This window comes from Caenorhabditis remanei, chromosome I, assembly GCF_010183535.1.
Source record: "Caenorhabditis remanei strain PX506 chromosome I, whole genome shotgun sequence".
Lineage (NCBI taxonomy): Eukaryota > Metazoa > Nematoda > Chromadorea > Rhabditida > Rhabditidae > Caenorhabditis > Caenorhabditis remanei.
Window position 1 is genome coordinate 6,631,727 of NC_071328.1, and position 21,866 is coordinate 6,653,592.

The 21,866-nt window shown below is 38.2% G+C and overlaps 10 protein-coding genes across 10 annotated transcripts; 4 read left to right on the forward strand and 6 right to left on the reverse strand.

Annotated features, from left to right (window-relative positions):
* Positions 1–77: 77 nt before the first annotated feature.
* Positions 78–2,020, reverse strand: GCK72_001247 (uncharacterized protein; the record flags this gene model as incomplete). Its single annotated transcript, XM_003111145.2, has 6 exons — positions 78–238; positions 289–559; positions 605–824; positions 882–1,573; positions 1,696–1,862; positions 1,909–2,020. The coding sequence occupies 6 exons, from the start codon at positions 2,018–2,020 to the stop codon at positions 78–80; spliced, it is 1,623 nt and encodes a 540-aa protein (XP_003111193.2).
* A 254-nt stretch (positions 2,021–2,274) lies between these two features.
* On the reverse strand, positions 2,275–3,309 carry GCK72_001248 (uncharacterized protein; the record flags this gene model as incomplete). Its single annotated transcript, XM_053722891.1, has 3 exons — positions 2,275–2,796; positions 2,843–3,028; positions 3,082–3,309. The coding sequence occupies 3 exons, from the start codon at positions 3,307–3,309 to the stop codon at positions 2,275–2,277; spliced, it is 936 nt and encodes a 311-aa protein (XP_053591536.1).
* A 384-nt stretch (positions 3,310–3,693) lies between these two features.
* On the reverse strand, positions 3,694–4,623 carry GCK72_001249 (uncharacterized protein; the record flags this gene model as incomplete). The annotated part of the gene is made up of 2 exons (XM_003111397.2): positions 3,694–4,355; positions 4,509–4,623. 2 exons carry the CDS (start codon positions 4,621–4,623, stop codon positions 3,694–3,696), a joined length of 777 nt encoding a protein of 258 aa, XP_003111445.2.
* Positions 4,624–12,421: 7,798 nt separating this feature from the next.
* GCK72_001250 (uncharacterized protein) lies at positions 12,422–12,721 on the forward strand (the record flags this gene model as incomplete). Its single annotated transcript, XM_003111122.2, has 1 exon — positions 12,422–12,721. The coding sequence occupies one exon, from the start codon at positions 12,422–12,424 to the stop codon at positions 12,719–12,721; it is 300 nt and encodes a 99-aa protein (XP_003111170.2).
* Positions 12,722–12,949: 228 nt separating this feature from the next.
* Positions 12,950–14,479, reverse strand: GCK72_001251 (uncharacterized protein; the record flags this gene model as incomplete). The annotated part of the gene is made up of 5 exons (XM_003111169.2): positions 12,950–13,063; positions 13,629–13,763; positions 13,810–13,899; positions 13,955–14,276; positions 14,331–14,479. The coding sequence occupies 5 exons, from the start codon at positions 14,477–14,479 to the stop codon at positions 12,950–12,952; spliced, it is 810 nt and encodes a 269-aa protein (XP_003111217.2).
* Positions 14,480–15,048: 569 nt separating this feature from the next.
* On the reverse strand, positions 15,049–15,889 carry GCK72_001252 (uncharacterized protein; the record flags this gene model as incomplete). Its single annotated transcript, XM_003111204.1, has 4 exons — positions 15,049–15,135; positions 15,407–15,616; positions 15,660–15,761; positions 15,809–15,889. The coding sequence occupies 4 exons, from the start codon at positions 15,887–15,889 to the stop codon at positions 15,049–15,051; spliced, it is 480 nt and encodes a 159-aa protein (XP_003111252.1).
* A 588-nt stretch (positions 15,890–16,477) lies between these two features.
* Positions 16,478–17,021, forward strand: GCK72_001253 (uncharacterized protein; the record flags this gene model as incomplete). Its single annotated transcript, XM_003111407.2, has 3 exons — positions 16,478–16,621; positions 16,668–16,854; positions 16,903–17,021. The coding sequence occupies 3 exons, from the start codon at positions 16,478–16,480 to the stop codon at positions 17,019–17,021; spliced, it is 450 nt and encodes a 149-aa protein (XP_003111455.1).
* A 137-nt stretch (positions 17,022–17,158) lies between these two features.
* On the forward strand, positions 17,159–18,948 carry GCK72_001254 (uncharacterized protein; the record flags this gene model as incomplete). The annotated part of the gene is made up of 6 exons (XM_003111178.2): positions 17,159–17,404; positions 17,452–17,535; positions 17,582–17,766; positions 17,895–18,201; positions 18,251–18,613; positions 18,700–18,948. The coding sequence occupies 6 exons, from the start codon at positions 17,159–17,161 to the stop codon at positions 18,946–18,948; spliced, it is 1,434 nt and encodes a 477-aa protein (XP_003111226.2).
* A 354-nt stretch (positions 18,949–19,302) lies between these two features.
* GCK72_001255 (uncharacterized protein) lies at positions 19,303–20,084 on the forward strand (the record flags this gene model as incomplete). Its single annotated transcript, XM_003111258.2, has 3 exons — positions 19,303–19,459; positions 19,505–19,679; positions 19,904–20,084. The coding sequence occupies 3 exons, from the start codon at positions 19,303–19,305 to the stop codon at positions 20,082–20,084; spliced, it is 513 nt and encodes a 170-aa protein (XP_003111306.2).
* Positions 20,085–20,205: 121 nt separating this feature from the next.
* Positions 20,206–20,587, reverse strand: GCK72_001256 (uncharacterized protein; the record flags this gene model as incomplete). Its single annotated transcript, XM_053722892.1, has 3 exons — positions 20,206–20,303; positions 20,378–20,479; positions 20,536–20,587. 3 exons carry the CDS (start codon positions 20,585–20,587, stop codon positions 20,206–20,208), a joined length of 252 nt encoding a protein of 83 aa, XP_053591537.1.
* Between the last annotated feature and the right edge of the window lie 1,279 nt (positions 20,588–21,866).

Below are 21,866 nucleotides of genomic sequence, written 5' to 3' on the forward strand. Positions count from 1 at the left end.
TCAAACATAGCAACCATTTGAAATCCCATTTTTCCGATAATAAATTAAAAATCAACAATATAGAAGAGTTATGGTCTTCAGAGTGTGAGCTCTGCAACGTGGATGTGCTCTTTAGTAGCAGCAAAAATATGAGTTTCAGTGAGATGAACTCCTCGAATTGGGTCAGAACAGTCCACACGGAGCAAGTATTGTTTCGACACATGACTGACTTTCTGTGCTGTTTTTCGATTGCTGAGACCTGAAAATAGAAAAATATTTGTCATTTTCTAACTGTTTCTATTGACTTACTTCCAGAAATTTCCACCTTTTGCGAATAAAGAAGCACTCGATTGTTTCCTTCAACAATACAAGCTAAAGAGATGTTCGGAGAGCATCCAGACCAGAGACGAGTTGTTTTTGATGCTTGAACATATCCGAAAGCTTGGAGAGTTGCCACATGGGACGGAGCTTCGCTATCAAATGACCACAGAATACCGTCGACGTCATGACGAAGACAGAAATTAGCCGGTTTCATGCAATCACGACGCACAAAGAGAACCTGGCTGCCGGATACATCGCACTGAAATTATAATAATTTTGCATTAAAAACTTAAAAAATCATTACCTGAGAAATTACTTTTCCAGATTCTCGGTGAACCCAATAGAAGAATAGAGTACTATCAGCTTCATCACATTCTTCCATTGGTTCATCTGTTCCGTATACTTGCTCTTCTTTATCCATTTTTTTCATCTCTTCATTTTCAAGTGATTCCAGTTTCCAATTTTCAATAGCGATCAGCTTTTCCCATTTCTTGTCGTCAAGTGCTTTCAACTTCAAGATCAACCTGGGAGAAATGTCTTTTTGCAAACATCAGAGTAAGCTTAGAATGCTCTGAACTCACGTATTCTCTTTCTGGTCTGCACAAATTTCCACATCATTCTCGTCAATTTCTCCTCCGAGTTTTCCATTCAAAATTGTCGTTTCTTTGAGAATCAATTTGATCGCTGTTTTAGTTAAGTCGATTTTCACATCTTCCTGCGCAATTTCGATGGCCAACTTGAATCTGACTGTGATGATATTTTCAGCTTGTGACCAAGACTGATCTAGAACAGTGACTTCGGAAGCATCCTCATGACCTTCAACATGTGGTTTCTCACTTGACAGGAATACGATATCTCCTTCGTTCGAGAATGTGCAAGTTTCGAAATGCCCCTTTTGAATAAACTCTGTAGTCTTTTCAATAGATAAATTTTCAGCATAATCAATATCATCCAACTTGACAACAATCCAATGAACTCTGCTTCTCGTCTTCTTATTCTTATCGTCATTTTCGACTTCATACACCAGAATATTCAGTTTTTCATCAATAATTCTGGCTTCAATCAGTGAAATTCCTGAGTTTTCTGTAACTTTGTGAGTCAACATATTCACCCAATTCGATCCAGAAACTGCCAAGAAAACTGAGATTTCGGATAGTCCGTTTGAAGCAACAACAATATTTTTGTTAGTGAAGAGAAGATTTGTCGGAAATGCGGATGTTTCGTTGCCTTTTAGAGGAATGTTACCAACAATTGAGATGTCCCATTGACGGGTCTGAAAGATAATAAACGTTCGCTCTCAAATGTTTTCATGCAAAAGAAACTGCAGTATAAATACTGGGAATTATATTTGAAGTTCACAAACTAGAACTTCGTGTAAATGGTCTCGATATTAACCTTCTTATCATAAACCATTTTCTGAATATGTCCAGTCTCGAGAATTCGATACAAGTGCTCGTGAGATTCTGAGCCTTCGATTGCATTGCAGAACAGCTGATTATCATTCGAAAACACTTTCATGTGTTGGAGAGTCACCATACTGTTAGACGGTGTCCGAAGGAATACTGGAATGTTGAGAAGTATAATTTGTAAAAACTAATAGTAAATTACTGTTTTGTTCGAGTTTCTTGCTTTCGAAATGAATATTATCCATTGAGACTTTGTATCCATCGAAATTCGGATCGATTTTGCTGCGATCGACAGAGAGTTTGATGGATTCCATTAGGCTACAATCAATGATTGATTCTCTGATTTAAAATTGATTCAAGAGAGAATTAAAGGAAAAAAACCTTCAAAAGTAAACTTGATCAACAAGTGTAAATCAGTTTATACTAATCACAACTGGCAAATAGAAGAAATGGGAGATAGACCTTTAGAAAGACAATAAAAAAAACTTTGAGATATGAAAGAGGAATTTTAACAGAAAAATAGAATGTTATTGTTGAATAATATTTTTTGTTCATTCAAGTAAGCATATTAAATATTTTCGAAAGAGTCAAATTCCACCTCGATATTTTCTTCCTTTATTTCCGTTCCCACCTTTCCTGATTCAATTTTTGGCTCCTTTACTGGTATGATCAAAGCAGGACCTGCTTCGAACGAATCGTCTGTTTCCATCTGTGATTCTTGAACAGTTGAACTTTTTACCTGTTCAACGGGTTCCGTTTTGGGTGGACCTGCATCAAAAGAGTCCTCAGTATCACTTTCCTCTTCACTCTCCTCTTCATCCTCATCTGAATCTTCTGAATCATCATCACTGTCTGATGACTCAGTTCTAAATGGATCCACTTCCATGCCACTGGTCGAAGCTCCCGCCGCCAATTCTTCGATCTCTTTTGGCCATACACCCATATTATTCTCCACAGACGATGATTCTTCCAGCATTTCCATCGGAAAACGATCCAAACTTCCAACTTTCTTCTTCAACCCAAGTTTCGTTGGTACTTTCGTCTGAGTTCCTGATGGAAGACTTGGAAGATTCTGAAAACTTGGAGATTTCTGAAAGTTTTAGTTGGCATTAAGAACATTTTATTTAAACTGGTACCTTTTCATAAAAAACTTTTGAAATTTGGCAAAGTGATACGTAGCAATCGTGTTGTGCTCTCCCAACGATGTCCAATCCGAGAGCATTCAAAAATGATGTTCCGTTCTCCATCACCCTCATTTTACCGACAATATCTACGAAATCTCCTACAAGAAGTTCTTCAGCTCGATTACGAGGGAATGAGGACTGAAAAAGATTAATTATTCATGAATGTAAATTTCTATTTTTTGTTTACTTACAGAGATAACCTTCTGAACCATCACTCGATTTTGTCTTTTTTCATCAGTAACTAAAACTACCAAACTATTATCCTTGATTTCGATAGACTCCACGATAGCTATGACTTGAACACGAACCACTGACACTTTGCCAAATTCAAATCGCTCTGTTTTTGAGTTCGCAATCGTTTCCAGAGTCAGTGGAACCGGATGTTCAGGGATATACTGATGACGTTCTTGTTCTGTCATCTGCAATTTCAATACTTACAGAATTTATTTTCAAGCTAATACAAATAGCAAGGAAGCATGAAGAATCATATCAACCCTCTTAATCTGATAATAATGATATTTGAATGAATCTGAAAAGATAACTAATACGGGTCGAGGTTGGACAACAACATTAGAATACTTGTTATTTAAGCGTTTCTTGAGTGAATAAGTATTTTTATCAATGCACATAGAACCCAGTAGTAAATTAATAATATCACAGAACCAAAAAGATTTGCTCAATGAATTGAAACGAGAAAGACTGACAAAAAATGGTCGGAATCAAGGTGAATACATTTGTAACAGCAAAAATAGGGGAAAAAATACAAGCGAAAATTTTTTGTTTTGGAAGAAAAAATATTAAAGTTAATCGTCTTCATCGGAACTTTCACTCAATGCCAATCCGTATTTCTCGGAGTCTACTTTATTCTTATTATGACTTGATGAGTGTTTGGATGAACCAAATTGATTATAGGCCACGTGGCTTTCTTGATGATAGGAAGGCGCCGATGAAGAGGACGGGACGGTCACTTCGGGTTGTTTCATCTGTGCAAGAAGTGCGTTCTCGTCGTCATCGCTGGAGTCGACAGCAGATTTGTCCGAATCAGAAGAAGCTTCGGAATCACTCTCAGAATCTGACGTTTCCGCCTTTCGTGTCGGTGGTGCAGTTTCTGGGAAATGTTGACTCTTTGGTCTCTCTTCAGGCGTAGATGATGCCGAACGATGTTGGTTGGAAGACGACGTACGTAATCGTTCAATCCCTCGTTTAAGTGAAAGTTCGGTTCCAGGATCCAAATCTCTTGTCTTTTTAACATTTATATTACTTGTTATTTTCTCTAATCGGACAGTGCCCGTTTTTTTGTCGAAAAACAACAAACACTCCTTGGGTTTTGCATCTTTCTTCGATCCTTTATATACAGTCATATTGTCTCCCTCACTCGGCACCGACACGTGAACATCTCCACTATTATTTCCGAAAGCAATGAAGGTGTCCGCATTGTTGGATACAGAACTCGGTTTGAAATCGTCTGAAACAGTCATTTCTATTTCCAGTGTTCGCCTTTAAAAGTCATTTTCCAAGTTTATTTAAGTTAGCGTATAACTTTACATTTTTCGTGGGATGTGGATATTTAAATGCAGAAAAAAACTCTGCTGAGCTTTGCAAAAACCTTCAGACTTACATCGCAATGTATGAAATTGTGCAGCTTTTGGGTCATTTTTCCTTCCTTTCGCGTCGAATGACTTCCCGAGACTTAAGGAGTAAGTACCGGTTGGAATATCGCTGGACTCCGACATGCGACACTGCAAATGTCATTTTATAATCAAGAATTATCATAACTTGTGTATCAACAAAAATGTACAAATAATATATTCGAATATATTCTTTCAAACAAAAACTTCCAATTCTCACGAAGCAATCTCGTAAACGGAGACAATGAAACCCTGCAAGAAATGGGTGGAGCGAAGAAAACGCATATGCCGCACAATTTATTTGCAATGCTGCGGCATTAGATCGAAGTGGTAGTCGACCTTTTTTTCTGCAAATTTGTATCCCTAATTTTAATTCTTACGAAGAAGTGCTCGAATTTGCAGTTAAAGTAGTTATAAAAAGTACAAACTAGTCGAGAACTAGTTGTTCCATATAAATATCACAATTAATTACCTAAAAATAAGCGCATGAGTCCAAGAACTAAGCAGCATCAGAATTATCGATTTTGGAGATAAATTATAAAATTTATCTTCGAGGCGCTTTGGAGTTGTTGCATAATAATAAGCAGTTTTGTTTTACTTTCTGATTCTTTATTTACACTCATTCAATAATCATCTCGAATAATCGATATATTCTTTGCAGTTGTTTCGTCATAAAATAGTTTTTGTTTTTAGTTAAAAACTCGAATTTTGGGTCACCATGGATAGCGACTTGTTGAAGAAGTTCAATGCTGAGCTGGCGACACTGCACGATTCCCGGAATTTGAGCAAAAACAAAATTCAGGAGATCACCAATGCAGCCATCAAAGCACAAAAACAATATAAACATGTTGTTTATGCACTTGAGAAACTTATGACAAAGGCGAGTTTTTTCATCCGATTTGTAATTATTTTCTCGCGTTGTTAAAGTACAACTTTTAAAAGCTATTTTTTCAGTGCAAACCAGAACAGCGCCTCCATGTTCTCTATGTTATCGATAATGTGATTCGATCTTCAAAACATCAACTCAAAGAACGAGACACTTTTGGACCACGCTTCTTGAAACAATGGGACAAATTCATGGAGCCCCTCTTGAAGTGTAGCTGGAGAGAGAAACTGAAAATTGTTCGTACCCTCAATTTGTGGTTGTGTAACAGAATTTTCACCGAAACACAAATGCAGCCTATCAGGGAAAAATGGCAGAAAGCTGGTTTACGTAAGTTGGGATTGGCTTTGAAGCGTATAAATAATATATCTTCAAATTTCAGCCATAGATTTCGAGGAAGTGGAAAAAGCAGTAAAAGGGGATAAAGCTGATATGAATATATATTCCGCTTCGTATAAAAAGAAATCAAGAACATCGGGTGGTCATCATCGATCTCGCACCCCTCCAAACCCTCCTCCAGATGATGGACTGCTAGGTGCTGGCCCCTCCACCTCTTTCAGTTCGGGACCTGATATTCCTAATTTTGTGCTCTCAGAAGAACTAGTTAATGGGACTATATCAGAAAGAGAAATGTTGGAAATGATACAAAAGTTTGGTATTGATAGAGCTGGAGTTTTAACCAAGGATAGGACTTTGCTACAAAAAGTGCTTCAAACGTTTGTCGGAAGTCTTTCGCAGAAGATAACAGAAGTTCAGTCAGAGAGGAATAAGGCAAATGGAAGTAGCATTCAAAATGTATTGACCAAAGATTTTGAATATTCTGATGATGAAGAAGAAAAAGAAAAAGATGCAGAAAAGGAAGAACAGAAGAAGATGAATCATGATGAGATTTTAGGGTTTGTTTATTTAAAACTGTATCCTCAACCTGAAGTAGGTTTTTTCAGATTGGCTCAAACAATGCTCACTCAATCAGCTGTTATCTCTAAGATCACAGAAGTTTTTGCAACTGCTGTTAACCCATTCGGACTTCCTCTTGTACCTGAAAGCATGATTCCAACATCTTCAGCTGCCATGTCGCTTGGAGCTCAACAAAATTTGATGGCGCTTCAACAAACGCTCCCACCAGGGTTCGCGAATCAACAACTCGGACTTCCTAATCTTTCTGGTCTAAACGCACAACTGTTAAATCCTCAAAACGCCCAGGCTGCTATACTTCTCCAGCAACGCGCCGCACAACTTCAAGCTCTTCAAGGTAATGCGGCTAATCAACGAATGCTGGGAAATCTTATGCTCGGAAACCCTCTGCTTAATCCGTTTGCCCTTCAAGCGGGTGTTAATCCACTATTGAATGAGCTTCAAGTAGCAGCGGCTCAGCAAGCAATGATGAATGAAGTAGAAAGTTCTGAAAAAAAATTGGCTGAGGCAATGAATAATAATGAAATGGATCGTGCTCGTAAGGAAAAAGAGAAGGAAAAAGAGAACAAAGAACGACGGAAGATGGGACTCCCAGCAGTCAAATTTGGAGTCACTATTAGTAAGTGTTTATTCATTACTTCGTTTTTTATTGTCGGTTTTCAGTCGCTTCTCGGACACTATTGCTCAAGAAAATCCCTACGAATGTGGTAGAGAGCGATTTGAAACAAGCTGTGGAACGTTGTGGAGAAGCATCTCGTGTGAAAATAATTGGTAACCGAGCTTGCGCATTCATTACAATGGAAACCAGAAAAGCAGCTAATGAAGTTATACAAAAGTGTCGAGAAGTTGTTGTTGCGAAGAAAAAAGTCAAAGTTTACTGGGCACGAAGTCCTGGAATGGATTCAGAGCAGTTCGCTAGTTTGTGGGATTCCAATCGTGGTGTTTGGGAGGTGCCGTACCAACAGCTACCAGCTGATTTGGTTGCCTTCTGTGAAGGTGCAATGCTGGACCTCGAATCACTCCCAGACGATAAAAAATCTCTTTACAAAGAAAATGGGGAAAGTGTCATTGCCATACCGCCGCCATCAATGCAACCACCTGTACCACAGCCACCTCCAATGGGTTTCCCATTCCATCCACAGCTAGGACATCTTCAAGGACAACCGAGGCCACCAGGTCTACCTCCAGGTGTCCCATCAATGGTATCATCTAGAGCAGAGTGGCAAAAAACAATTCTTAAATAGTTTCAGATCAATCTTAACGCTCCTCCTCCACCGGGAATGCAGGGAGTGCATGGGTATCAACCCGCTCCACCACCACCTGGAGTTGGTCCACCACATTCGGTGCCACCACCAGGCTTTGATCCTAACAAGCCTCCACCAATGGTAGGGAGTATTCATCATCTGAAACAGTAGTTCATTATCTTTCTTTCCAGTTCCAACAAGGCTTCAATCCGAATGCTCCACCACCGCCATTCGGAAGAGGAGCTGGCCCAATGCCACCTTTCCCACCACGTGGTGGTATGCACGGACCTCCTCCATCCTTCAGAGGTGGTCGTGGGCACAGTGGCCCACCACCACCACACTTTGATTCACCGAGAAGAGGAGGACCACCGTTCCGTCCAGAAAATGGTCGTGGTCGCCTTCCTGATCAGGGAGAATTGTGGAATCGCGAGCGTGAACAACGCGGAAGAGATCGTGATTATAATCGTGACCGTGATCGCTCTCAAATTGATCGCCGTCGTAATGATGATGGACCGCGAAGACGTTCTCGATGGGGCGATGACGATCGTCATGATGACCGCCATGATGATCGACATGATGATCGAAGAGACGACCGTCGTGAACGGTTGGTTTCTAATTCTCAAATAAAAATACTGATAAGCATATAGTTACAGCCGCAGGTCTCCGAGATCTCCAGAACGCCGCCCGAGACGCTCTCCGAGCTACGACAGAAGCGACAGCAGAGAGCCAGCTGCCAAAAAATCATCTGGTAATTAACATTGTGATTTTGTTTCTACTAAGAATTCGAAATAGTTTCAGCTGAGGAAGCAACCGTATCCTCTACCACATTGGACGAGATGAAGGAGCCAGTACCAGTGCCAGAGCCAGAACCAGTGTCCGTCGCACAAGAACCAGAAGCTGACAAACAGCAGATACCAGAAATTTCTGTAGACCATCATGAAGATCAAACTGATGAAGTACCCATGGATCTTGAATAAAAATAATAAAAGTAATTATTTTATGTTAATTAGAATGATGTTTAATTGATTTTTCCTTCGTGTTGTCAAAAATCCCCATGTACCAATTTGTTATGAATCTCGAATCTCTTTCTTTTCAAGGATCTAGGTGTCTCCTTTCTCTTTTATTTATCTTTTATTTATTTTTACTAGCTTTCTATTCTTTTATTTCTTGTTTACCATGCTTTTTTTCTTTTGCTTCACTAATTGCTTAGCGTTCACATGTTTTATTCAATCGCAGTAAATAATGAAATTAATTTTTTTTCAAAGTTTCATTTAACAACAATGGAAACTTGAGGACATATCAACATGACCAGCCGACAGTGGTTTGTCGTCAGTGCTTATCAGTTAAAATAATTATGGCCTAATAAAAAGTTCTCGATAGGCTCCGGGTTCAAAGTCAAAACCTCGCTCGCCCACTCAACAACTGGAATAAAATATCTGAATTCACAGATAAACAAATTTTTAATGGGCCCATGCTTGTTTCATGTGTTCACACTAGTTTGAGACGTACTTTGAATTCAAATGATAAAAAGTATTCGAAAAATGTCAACGAGCTCATTTCCCTCAGATTATTTATCAGTGAAATTTAAAATTGTCTATTTTTGAAGCGAGTCATGATTCGTTCATGAAATGACTTGGTTTGGTGCTTTAGACGGTTGAATAACATGACACGTGGCAAGGTGTGGTCCGTCTTTTGTATGATTGTCAGAATCAGAGTTCAGATATTCTGTGGGCACATGACAAAAGATCTGCTGAACGTTCGCATTGGAATGATCTGGCGTACCTTTGGCGCGAAGATGTTCAGGGTTACTGTAGCTTTTTATGTTTCAGATTACAAAAATTCAGAAGGGAAACCCCCAAGTTAAAAATAGTAAGAATACCCTTGTTTATTGTCAAACTCTTGTTGTTTTTCCATGTTGTGACCCCATTGGTCACTTAACTATACTACTAACTTTTCAGAAGATACAATTCCTTAAAAATTCATTTGGTCACTATTACTACTCAAATTTATTGCTGAAGTTTCTCAAAATGACTCTTTCTTCGAGGAAAATTCAAAAATTGACCTTATTCTATAGTGACTCTTATCCCTTTAAGTGTAGATTTCAAGTGGATAATGAGACGTTTTGACACCAGATATATTGGAGAACAGAGACGTCTTGAAATGTATACTTTGGAAAGAAGAAAACCCCCGCATAACTGAAATCGAATATTTTCTTCTTTTTTGCTTTTTTTATGGCTCCAAAATTCTTTTTTTTTTCAAATTAAAAAAAAATAGAAATTAAAAAATGATATCATTTGAATAGAGACAAGAGAAAACAGAAACTTTTGAAATACGCAATTTGTGAGTGTGACAATGCTTCTGATAAGGTTACGCCACCGAAAAAAGAGAGGACCGGAAATAAATTTATTCATTTCACACTGCTTCTGCAGGAATTGAAAATTAAAAATATTTGTTCAATGTCCAGTCTGAAAGTGGCTTATTTTGGGAACTCTCCGGTTTTAATGACAAAATGTTTGGAAGTGAGAAATTAGAGAGACTGGTGAAACACTGATTCGAAAATATCAAGTACGGTTGATGAGACCACTCATATTTTGAATTTGCGCCTGATTTATGTCACTCTCATTGGAGCACATTTGTATCTCTGATATTCTCTTTGATTTCAATACTCTCCCTCCTCAGAACAAGTCATAAAGGTTACCTTCTAGTCTACGAATTTCCCAATTGTCTGGAAATGCGAAATATCAGGAAATCAGTTCATGTGGCGGACACAGTATGACATTATAGTCTATATGATTTTTAGAAGAGAACAACACATTCTGTTATGATGACATATTCGTGTCGAGACCCACTGATAACAAAAGATTCGGGAAATCAAGAAAATTGAAAAACAAATCGGAGTTTCGTAGTCTGGAAATCGGATGAAGATCATAAAAACTCACACTGAAACCGTGCTATGTGCTCATCTGACTACAAACTACAAAAACTACAAATAGTTGAATTCTAGAAATAATTCAGACATAAGTATGAATTGTTGCTCTTTCAACAGTGTTTACATATACCGAATCATTAGGAATTGATTCTGCAACATTCATAAAATCGAAGCGACCTTATACTACGAGTCATTGTTTGTAAAAGAAGAGGAAGAAGACAAACTCCACTTAGTTTTTCCTCATTTCCTAAAAATGCAAATAGCTGATAAGAGTTGTATAAAGTTGATTCTTCCTCCCTCGATTCGTCATTTCTTACAATTGATTCCTCTTTTTCCACAAACTCATTGAGAATTCACCCTTGTCACTCACAAACTTTCTGCAAAACTTTCGTCTATCAATAGTTTCTGTCGACTCCAGAACTAGTGGTCTTCTTCTCAGGATTTTATCTCATCTCATAACTGTATCACACGTTTTCTCTGAATACGAACACAGCTCCAATGCTTACCGTAGTAGACTTCACAGTTCCAAGTCCACCCAATATTTATTTTGCTCTTTGACTCTTATTATCAACTTCCTCCTCTCTCTTCCCCCTCTCTTTCACCCTCCCATATCACAAAAGGACCGCCCATTTTTCGGAGAACTTCTTCTCCTTCTCCATCTTTTTTTCTTCTTTTTCTTCTTCTCATCCCTCCCCCGCGTCTCGTTTCTATATCACTTTCAGTTCAGGACACCCCACCCACTTTTATTGTCTTTTCGCTTTTTTTCTGTCTCTTTAGTTTGGTATTTAAAGTTTTGGCGAGTGAGGATACTGTAGTTGAGTCAGCTCAGTTTAAGTGTTCGGCTCTTTTGAACTTTTTCGATACAAAGAAGAATGACGAAGACTGTTTTTCCAGTTATTTCATGATATTTCATGTCAGTTTTTGTTTGACTCATTTTTGAATTCCTGAATTTTTCATTTTTGAGGTTTTGTTCTCTTGCTAAACGAAGTGTCAAATTAGGAAAATGAATCTTCTCACTTCTCGAGATATGATTTCCTTCCATTTTCTAAATCCTCATAGCCCAAATCCCTATTTATCTTATTGCTTGTTTCTTTTTTTGAACGCTGGTAGACAGTACGGTAGTTTCGTTTTCTTCTTCTCACACCAAACCTCACGGCACGACCAAACTACCGTAATCGAGTTGTGGCAACTCAGATGAAACATCAAGTCGAAAATAGGCTTGTGAGGCCTCAAAGGGCGTTGTTCATAGTTCATAGACACTTCCTGACACATCACGTTCATTACTCTCCACTGGCGTGCCTCTGGAGCTTTTTTCGTTTTTTAGCATCGATTCATGTCATATCTCTTAAAGTGTGAGAACTGCTTCTATTTATTACAAGTTTCCAATTGTGAGTTCTTGTTTTTAGCTTTTTTTTTTGAGAATCCATTCTCCGATGGATTATACTTGAACCAACCAATCTCCGAATTTCAAAATCATTTTGCGTACCCAGTCACAATGAACAGAACTACGTACCTACCGTATATTCGCTCAGGTCTTCTCCCTCTGCCTTCGATATCCATGTCATAAATTAACGTTTCCGGTTAAACTAAAAGTTCCGAATGTCTCAATTACTGTCTATCATTATCACAGTTTTCTCCACGAAAAACACTCATCTCATTTGCGTCATAAAATACGTGCTTCGCGCGTAATTCACCGTCTTTTTCTCTCAGAATCATATAGAACAGTTCCCTACAAAAAGCACATGACTTCCGATAGAAAAACGGAGACAGACTGTCAGTTTAGTCTTTCAACTTTCTAATTATAGCCACACTTCTCTTTTTTATTTGAGAGCGAAATTTGAATTCTCACTGAAATTGTATCTTTTTTCAACGTTTTATACTCATATTCGTTCAAAACTACAATTCTAATCCACTCGACTTTCAGGCCTAAAAATGGGGATATTTGCCCTCGGACTCCTTATAATCCTTGGATTCCACGTCACCTACAGTACTCAATGTGATTGTAACTCATCATGTTCGATATACACGTCACCAGTTCAATGTGTCAGATGTTGTACCCATTATGTCAAAAGATCCCTTCCCCTTCATCCAGCTCATCGAAAAAGGCAATTCCTGTTGGAAAACTCATTGGATCAACATCGAAAAATCAAACAACCGATTTGGAGACAAAAAGAGCCAGTGGAATCGACGTTGCCCCGTTTCATCCGCCTTCTGTTGAAAAATCCTATTTGATGTTTTTTCCATTAATCGAAATTCTGAAACTTGCATTTTCAATTGATCTCACATTGTCTCACACATCTTCTTCTTTCTCATCTTTCACCAAGTAACGGGTTCGAGAATTGTTCATTTTCGCATAATTTATGAATTTGTTAAAATCAAATTGAATATGAATAAATAAGTTAATTATTTACAAATGTTTACAGTTATTATGCTCAAGAATACATTGGTTTGTAAGGAATATTATAGTAAATCAGTTGCACTGTATTTTTCAGTATTCATCAAGTTTCTGATCATTTGTTCGCATACGTGGAAGTATCCGAGTGCCGCGATTTTGAGGTTGAAGAGCCCGAGTTTCTGAAAAAAATCATTTAATCTTATCGATTGACTATGAGGGATAATCTTTCTATGAGAGATAATAATCTAAATACGTATAAAATAGTAGTCGAGCAGCGATGGATTATTTCCAATAGAACTATCAGAACTAGAGTAACTTAACCATTCTACCGTAACTAACTAGTGAGCCATAGGTGATTTTTTCTCCACCTATGGCTCACTAGTACGCTAGCTCGAAATTAGAAAAATCGAATTTCCAGACTTTTGAATCATGTATTTTCACAAATATTCGGGATTAAAACGAGAAATTGAAAATGATGAATTCAGCTCAAATCTTAAAATTATGCCATGCAGTAGTTTGTTCATAAATCACACATTTCTGAAAACTAATTTTTGACAAAAAACTGTCAAAATATGCCAAAGTCGTAAACCTTCAAGTATCTAGATCCTATTTCGACATTTCCCGGACTTTTTGTTTCCGGACGTCTTAATGACGAATTCTTCCCCTCCGACCATGTCAGACATCACAATTTCAGTGATTTGTGACTCGTTTCACCGTGTCTTGTAGCGTTTTCCGGATTCTTACCCCATATAAAGCATTTAACATCAGTGTGAAAAGTAATGTGACTTTTATATAGTAATCCTGAAACTTTCGTCGTTTCATATCAATAAAACAACCATTTGCAATGATTTCTGACACTTCTTGATCGGTTAGTTTTTTCTGAAAAAAAGAAAGAAGGTGAACGAAATACGGTTTCTCTCTTTACCATCTCTTCAAGCTGATACATACGAGGTTTGGAAACACTCATTGATATCCTATCAACCACGTAAAGACATCTGATGAACATTCTGCCGCTCTGAAATCAAAAATTTACTCGTAAATAATAACAAAAATTTACTATAGAATAGCACCTCCAATAACAAAATCAATGAATAATCCGGATGAATAAATGCGATGCTAACCAGAGCTGAACCGAGAAGAATTCCTGATAGAGCGGCAATCGAATTCATTGTCAAGAATACGATAGCAAACACGGTTTGTGAACGAATACGTGTTTTTAAAGGTCTCTCAAGAAGTGGAATAGTTTTGACGTAACGGTAAAATATGGAGTGGGTTGAGATATGGCAAATGGCCAGAATGCAATACCAACAGGCAAAAAGAGTGATATCAGTTGAACGGATGCGAAGAGATAAACTGTCCCGAACGTATTCTCCGAAGTCGATGTAATGTTTACTGAAATCCTTCTCATACGTGTTAGTTGGCTTGGAAACATGAGTAGAAACTCACTTATTCGATTGTGGAAACGACCGAACAATGCAGAATATCAACACTGAAATTTTCTCTTGTGCAAACTTAATGATACAAATTCTCCATTCGCGGGACTCTTCCAATTCTAACTTCTTTAAGGCTCGGTAGCTCTTGACCAAGTTTCCCATTCTTCGAACAACCAACAACTCGATAATTGATATACACATTATCATGAAACTGGCGCAGATTACAAATCGTTTCGCCAGGAAAGCTTCATCAAAAACATGAAGAAACTGCACTTGTTCGGTGAGGAATCGTAGAAAACTAAAGAATAATAACATCTCTTTTTTCACAACTTGGTAAACCTACTAAATTTTGCTGAAAAATGTCTCAAATTTTGCTTGAAGGAACTCCCGAGTTAATGTGTTGTTTTGGAGAAAAATACCACGATTTGTGTTACTGACAGTTATTTCACAAATGTCGCGAGATTCTAGGGACGCACTGATGCATTCCGAATTCAAATGTTTCAAATCAATAGGGGTATCACGTATTAGAAGTAATACGAGCCCTGCGAAAGCAAATGCTACAATACCGCCGTTGAGAAACCGCAAACTGTTCATTCTAAACCGAATACATGTTTTAGAATGAATAATACTACTCATTTTTAAATAACTAAAAGAGCCGACTTGTATGTGTGAGTTTTTCAGAAGAGTTGGATTTTCAACAAATTTTATTACAATAACGAGACCGAGAACGTTTATCGCTTTCCTCCGACGCGTGGGGCAGCGGTCTTCACGCTCTTGGTGGCCTTGGTTTGGGTCTTTGGTTGAGCGGCCTTCTTTTCCTGAAAAATACATTTGTTAAAGACTTCATTTCATTTAACTATTATCTACGTCTAGTTGAGATTTTATTTGTCGCATTTCTAACGAGGCATGCTTATCGATTTCAAAGGTTCAAATAACTTGAAACTATAATACCAACGCATGACAATTGCTTCCACGCTTTCTATTTCGCATAACTTCGACACTCGTAAGATTACGACGTTTCTTACGAGTTCTAATAGCATGCACAAAGAATTTTTGAAACACAATTAACATTGAGAAATGAAACCTCACCTTGTTGGCAGCTTGCTTGGCAGCGCGGACAGCCTTGTTGGCATCCTTGCTAGCCTTAGCAGCTTGTTCACGCTGTTGGCGACGGAAATCCTCAGTCTGGTTTCTCTTGGCAAGAAGAGCTTCAAGAGAAAGTCCAGCGACGGCGCGGTTGACTACCTGGACGGACTTCTTGGTCTTCTTTCTTTGGAGTTGCTCTTGTCCATGGGTTCCCTGAATTCAATTGTTTATTAAAAACCACTAAATTTCGAAATACCTTCTTGTTCTTAATTCTGTAGAGGACAGTCCATCTGATGTCACGTGGGTTACGGCGGAGCTTAGCTCCCTTGAGGCATTTGGCGCTCAAGAAGATTTGGACCTAAAAAAACACTGTAAGATTGAAAACGGTAAAAAATAGTATTATACCTTTCCGTCGGTACGGACAAGTCTCTTTCCGTGTCCTGGGTGGATTTTGTATCCGGAGTAAACGCAGGTTTCGACCTTCATTGTTGAATGGCCCTCGCTTGACGAAACTGAAACGGAAAATGGTGAACAATTTTAGGAACAAACGTTAAAAAATAATTTGAGAGAAATTTTCAATACGAAACATGTGGAAATTAATTAAGAAATTTTATTTAATCGATTTTCGAACAACTTTTCACTGGAAACAAAATCTGCGCCAAGTTAGGCCCTCAAAAAAAAAGAAAAAATCTTTTTCTCTATAAAAAATTTGCAATGTAAAGCATAGGGGCACCTACGCAGCAAAAGTACGGTAACACTCGTTTCGGCTGTGTCTGTAGTGAAAACTTCACGTTCTGTTGTGCCGCTGCGTAGGTGCCCCTATGCAATGCATTACATGACATTTTTTCGATGCCTCGGTTTTCTTCGAATTTTTTTTCTGAAATCCTGCAGTTTTTGAAATTTTTATGGTTTTCCGAACTTTGTACACGAGTCTTTGATTATGAGAGCCAAAATGCCCTTTTCCATATTGTTTCCATTCGTTTAATCTCGGTTTCCACTTGTAATTATCGATTTTTAACGCACTTGTCCTACTTTCACTTTGCAATGTTGTAATTTTTAGAACTTGCGGTCATCATGTTCATCCCGAAAAGTCGCACCAAGCTTATCTACGAGTACCTCTTCAACGAGGGAGTGACTGTCGCCAAGAAAGACTTCAATGCCAAGACTCACCCAAATATCGATGGAGTTTCCAACCTTGAGGTCATCAAGACCTTGAAGGTGAGTTCGAAAATTTCACTATAAATTTGTAACACATAATATTCAGTCCCTCGCTTCCCGCGAGTTGGTCAAGGAGCAATTCGCTTGGCGCCACTACTACTGGTACTTGACCGACGCCGGAATCTTGTACCTCCGCGAGTACCTTGCTCTCCCAGCTGAGATCGTCCCAGCAACCATCAAGACCAAGCCAAGAGAGATCCGTGTCCCAGCAGAAGACAGAGTTCCACGCTCCGGTAAGTAATTTCTCTGTAATACTGAACTAATCATTCAAAAAGGTTCAGCTCAAGGAGAGAAGGGAGACCGTGAAGCCTACAGAACCGAGAAGGTCACCGAGGCTGGACCAGGAGGAGCACCAGTTTTCAGAGCCGGATTCGGACGTGGAGCCCCACCACCACAATAAATGTTATTGTTTTGCTAATGAAATTGTTACAAGAACCCCACCGCTTATTATACAATAAACAAAACGGTGATTTTCCATCAGTATTTTGTCACATAACGTAGTCGTTTCATCCTTGATAACAAACTCAGCGCGGCTTGATGCCGCCCCGAAGAAGAGGGCCACCGCCCGTTCAACAGACTGCTACAGTTACAGTTCCACCACCTAGAACTAGTGGAGTCACACTATCGGTTCATCCGATATGGCCTGATATTCAGTTCACCCAAGGGGAGCTTTTCTTCGAATGCACTCTTTTCTTGTATTCAGTCTTGGCGTTGTTTCTGCAGTATCTTAATATATACAAGACGCTTTGGTGGCTTCCTAAATCATATTGGCATTATTCACTAGTGAGTGTATATTTCGTCAGATTTCCAGAGTAAATGGAATCATTCAGAAATTCCATCTCATCAACCCATACTTCCTATCGTGTGTAGGACTTTTGTTAGGCTGGAGAGTCACTGTATGCTTTTGGAAAACGGTAATGCGGAAAATATTTGATGAAAAAGCAAATTAAATCTTCTCAGATAACAGAAGTAATTGCTGCGATATCTGCAAATCAATCGCAGTTTGTACAATCGAGTCTGATGATTGTGGAATATGCTGCTATAAAAACCCCAGTAATGACATTGATCATAACAAGCTTTCTGTTCAGTTTCAATCGTGTGTGCCATGATTTCCCAAGCAGATCAGTACTTTGGTTCCTATTTCCGTGAGTATTAATGGTTTTTTGAGTTTTTTTTTTATCTTCCAAACAAATGTAAAGTTGTTGGACTTCAAACAAAATTGTATACTTGCCTAATATTCTTATTAGCGAAGGCAATAAACATATCATTTCAGAGTCTTCTTCTACGTTTTCATATTCCGTTCTGAGATAATCGGCTGGCTGCGTAAGTTCCGCGAACAAGTTGGAAAATGGGGAAGAAAAGAGTCGGACTTCTCCACAATTTGCGAACGATTGACGGAATCTCCACCTGCACAAATTGACTTGGATTCAGTTTTGCACATGTGTAGTGATAATCCGGCACAGATCCGTGAAGAGATCCAAGTTCTTATTGATGATCTGGTGCTTCGAGTCAAGAAAAGTATTTTTGCTGGGGTGTCCACAGCTTTTCTGAGTATTATGCTGCCATGTATCTTTGTACCGGTAAGGTTTACTGTACCAATATAAATCCTGTTCTTAAAGTAATTTTCAGTATAAAACGAGCCAAGGAATTCCACAAAAGATTCTGATCAACGAATTCTGGGAATGTCAGCTAGGTATCGTTGTTGGTCTTACCGCGTTCTCCTTATACGTAGCATACCTTTCACCATTGAATTATCTGGATCTTCTTCATCGAGCTGCCATCCATCTCGGATCCTGGCGTCAAATTGAGGGACCTAGAATTGGGCACACGGGCAGTATGATTTCTGCTCCAACTCCATGGAACGAGTTCTGTCTATATAACGATGGAGAGACAGTCCAAATGCCAGATGGACGGTGCTACCGAGCGAAGGCTTCTCATTTGATTCGAACTGTGGCTGCTCACCCAGAGAGTTCCCGTCATAACACTTTCTTTGTAAGTGACCATTTTATGAAGATATAATAGTTTTTCTCACTATTGTATACTGCTTGAACTAAAAACATTTCAAGTAAGTTTTTCAGAGAGTACTACAAAGACCACATTACTTGATCAATGCAATGTGCACTTTCGAATTCGTTCTGATCTTTATTCAATTTTGGATGTTAGTTCTGACTAACGACTGGCAGCATATTGTCACTTTCGTTCTCCTGATGTTTGCAAATTATCTTCTTTTCGCAAAGCTTTTCAAGGACAAAATAATTCTTGGTAGAATTTATGAGCCATCGCAAGAGGATCTTCTTCTCATGCATCAACTTCATCAAGAACGTTAATCATATTCATATTTTTTCAATACTCATCTCCCCAATTGTGTAAATGTCTCTCCTTTAAATCTCTTGGCCCCTTGCCTTTCTTAATCGTGATGACTGGTTCAAACTGTGCTAATTTTCTTGTCTGGTTGTGGCCTTATATTTCTTTCATTGTGATATTGAACTTCAAATTTCTAATCTGTGGTGGTTGTGTAACATAATATCTTTTAATAAAATATGTGCATTTTACAACTTTTTCTCAAAATCTTGAATTCCGTTAAATATCAGGTCAGCTGCTGATTACTCGATGCCAAATATTAACTTTTACCGAGCTGCAACTTTGAGCAATAAAATTGGAAAATTTAGAACGAAGAAACAATGATGACTGACGATCTAATCTGGAATCTTCTCGGACACAAAGTTCAAATCGATTTGGATACAGGAGATTCGAGAAGAAAAGAAACAACAATCGGACATTTGATGACTCGTGACCCCGTTAGTCATTCATTGGTGATTGCTAAAATGAGAGATGAAAGTATGGAGTGGGAATATTTATTTAAATAAAGACTAACATTTCCAGATAACATAGAGACAATTGAATGGATTCCGAGTTGCTCTGTCATATCAATCAAACCGTTTGAGTCGGAAGAAGGGAGTGGAAGTTCCGATAATGGAGTGAATGCGGTGTTCGATAAATTCTTTGGAGGAGAATCAGAAGAAAGTAATGAAGAGCCAGAAGAAGATATTCAGAAAAGGTAGAGTTTAAAATTCACTATAATGAGCATATGGGAACAGTCTCTGCTGACGTCATCTGCTTCCTTGACAACAAGACGTGTCAAGACGTCACACCGCCTTTTCTCTAGCAATTATTCACACGTCTGATCCTTCAAGTCCCACATTCTATTTTGAACGAGAAACAAGAAAGACGCTTTGAAACAGTTTTGGTTTTCCTAAAATAAATAATTCAAGTTAATTTTAGAGCTCTCAAAGTTGTCAACTACTTGAAATCACACCATCTTGACGTTGTTGAAAAGCCCAAAGGAACATTTATTATCGGTCAATGTGCCCGTTTCGAGCGACCGTATCACATCACGAATATATATTGTGATCAACCGATAGTACTGAAACGTATCACGAAACTCCTTCAGTCCATCGATTGATTCAATTGGAACACAAGAAATCAAGGAGCATATAAATAAATATTTATTTGTAAAACTGTTAATATCTATTGTATTTCACTTTTCAAGTTATAAAAATTATTTTCCAAATTAGTTCGTTCCATTACTTTCCAACTTTTCTTCCCTTGTTCTTCTTGCTACTGCTTCTTCTTTTGTCTCGAGGAAGTTCATCAGAACTGTTGGAGAGTCTTTCAGCAGCTCCTGAAAGATTTTAAAAAAGTATGAAATGAAAGAACACAAATCATGAAGTGTGTTCAATGCAGACACGGTTTTACCTCTTTTTATCAATTTGATAATGACATCAGGCTTCGACTCAGACGACACTACACCTGTTGATTCCACGTCACCACCAGTGGATTCTGGAGTCGCGGCGGTCTCTGAAAAAGGCAGCAGGTGTAAAGATAGAAATTGAATATTAGTATTAGAAACTAACCCAAAATCAGAACAAGAAGAAGAAAAGCCAAAATTCGATAGTTTTTCATCATTTTCAACAGAACAACACCGGCTCCAAAAACGAGAAAATTTCGAGAATGAGGACGTCTCCTGACTTCTTTTTTTTGAAAAGAATAGAATTTCTTGTTCTCGTAAAGTGCCTGGACGCTATTGTCCAAACATGATTGCTCATTCATAGCTCGATGGGCGGGGTCAAAAGGGTTTTGGAGGAAAATTTCGTAAAAAAGCACGTTTTTGGAGAAATTGAAAGAGCGGATATGGTAGTTTTGATGAGGTAAAGACCGAAGATTTCGAGAAATTTCGAGAGACCAAAGAGTTGTTGGAAAAGTGGGCGGAGTTTTAACTTTTGAGATTCTACGAGTACCAAAAGTTTATGAATCCTCATAATAAGGGAGCATTGAACCTCACTGAGAACAGTTGTAACTATGGTGACTCTTGAAAACTCTGGAGAACAAAACAAAAACAAGCTACAAAAAAAACTTAGCCAGTTATTCATACAAATCAATGAGTTATGAAATGAATTCACCTACAGTAATATCTGAAATGAAATATATTCAAAATACCGAAACAGTCCACAAGTCTGCTGGTTTATCCGAATGTCCGAATCAAAATGATTTCGATCTTCTGTCTTCTCCGTAAAGTTTGAAGTACTACTGACATCAGCTTATCACCTGTTTTCTTTGAAGTTGTATCCATCGATAACCACAACTCCAACTCCAGAATCTAGTTTCAAGCAACATACAAAAAAACTGCGAAAAAGTGTGCATGGTAATGAAAGACTGATAACCGGAATATAATTCCGGGGGCGATAATGAACATTTTTATCACACATTTCTTCATTTTTTTATTACACAGTGAGTGAACATATAATTGACAGTTTTTGGAATGAACAAATTATGCTGTGATAATAAAAAATTATCATTCTATTGATTCAGAAAAGTTCAAGTTTTGGTTCCAGGTTTTCAAGGCTTACTGTAGAATTGTTTTCAGCCAATTGTACGAAGCAGTTATCAAAATTTCAAATACTGGTTGTCAGTAAATATGCTCTAACGAGGATCCGAAATTTGAAGCTTCGGAGATATTTTCATAACTTTACAAAAAAGTTTTTGGACTCTCTAAACAATAACTGAAACCTGCATAAAAAGGCAACAGGACGTATTCACTGACTCTCTTCTCTGGGAATGAGTCATTCATGTTCTTTAATTTGTATCTTTTAAAATTGTATTATAATCCTTTGACCATTCATATATCCCTTGCTTACTCTTCTTCTCCTTTTCTACTTCCCAAAAAAAATTTCGATTCCTTCTCAGA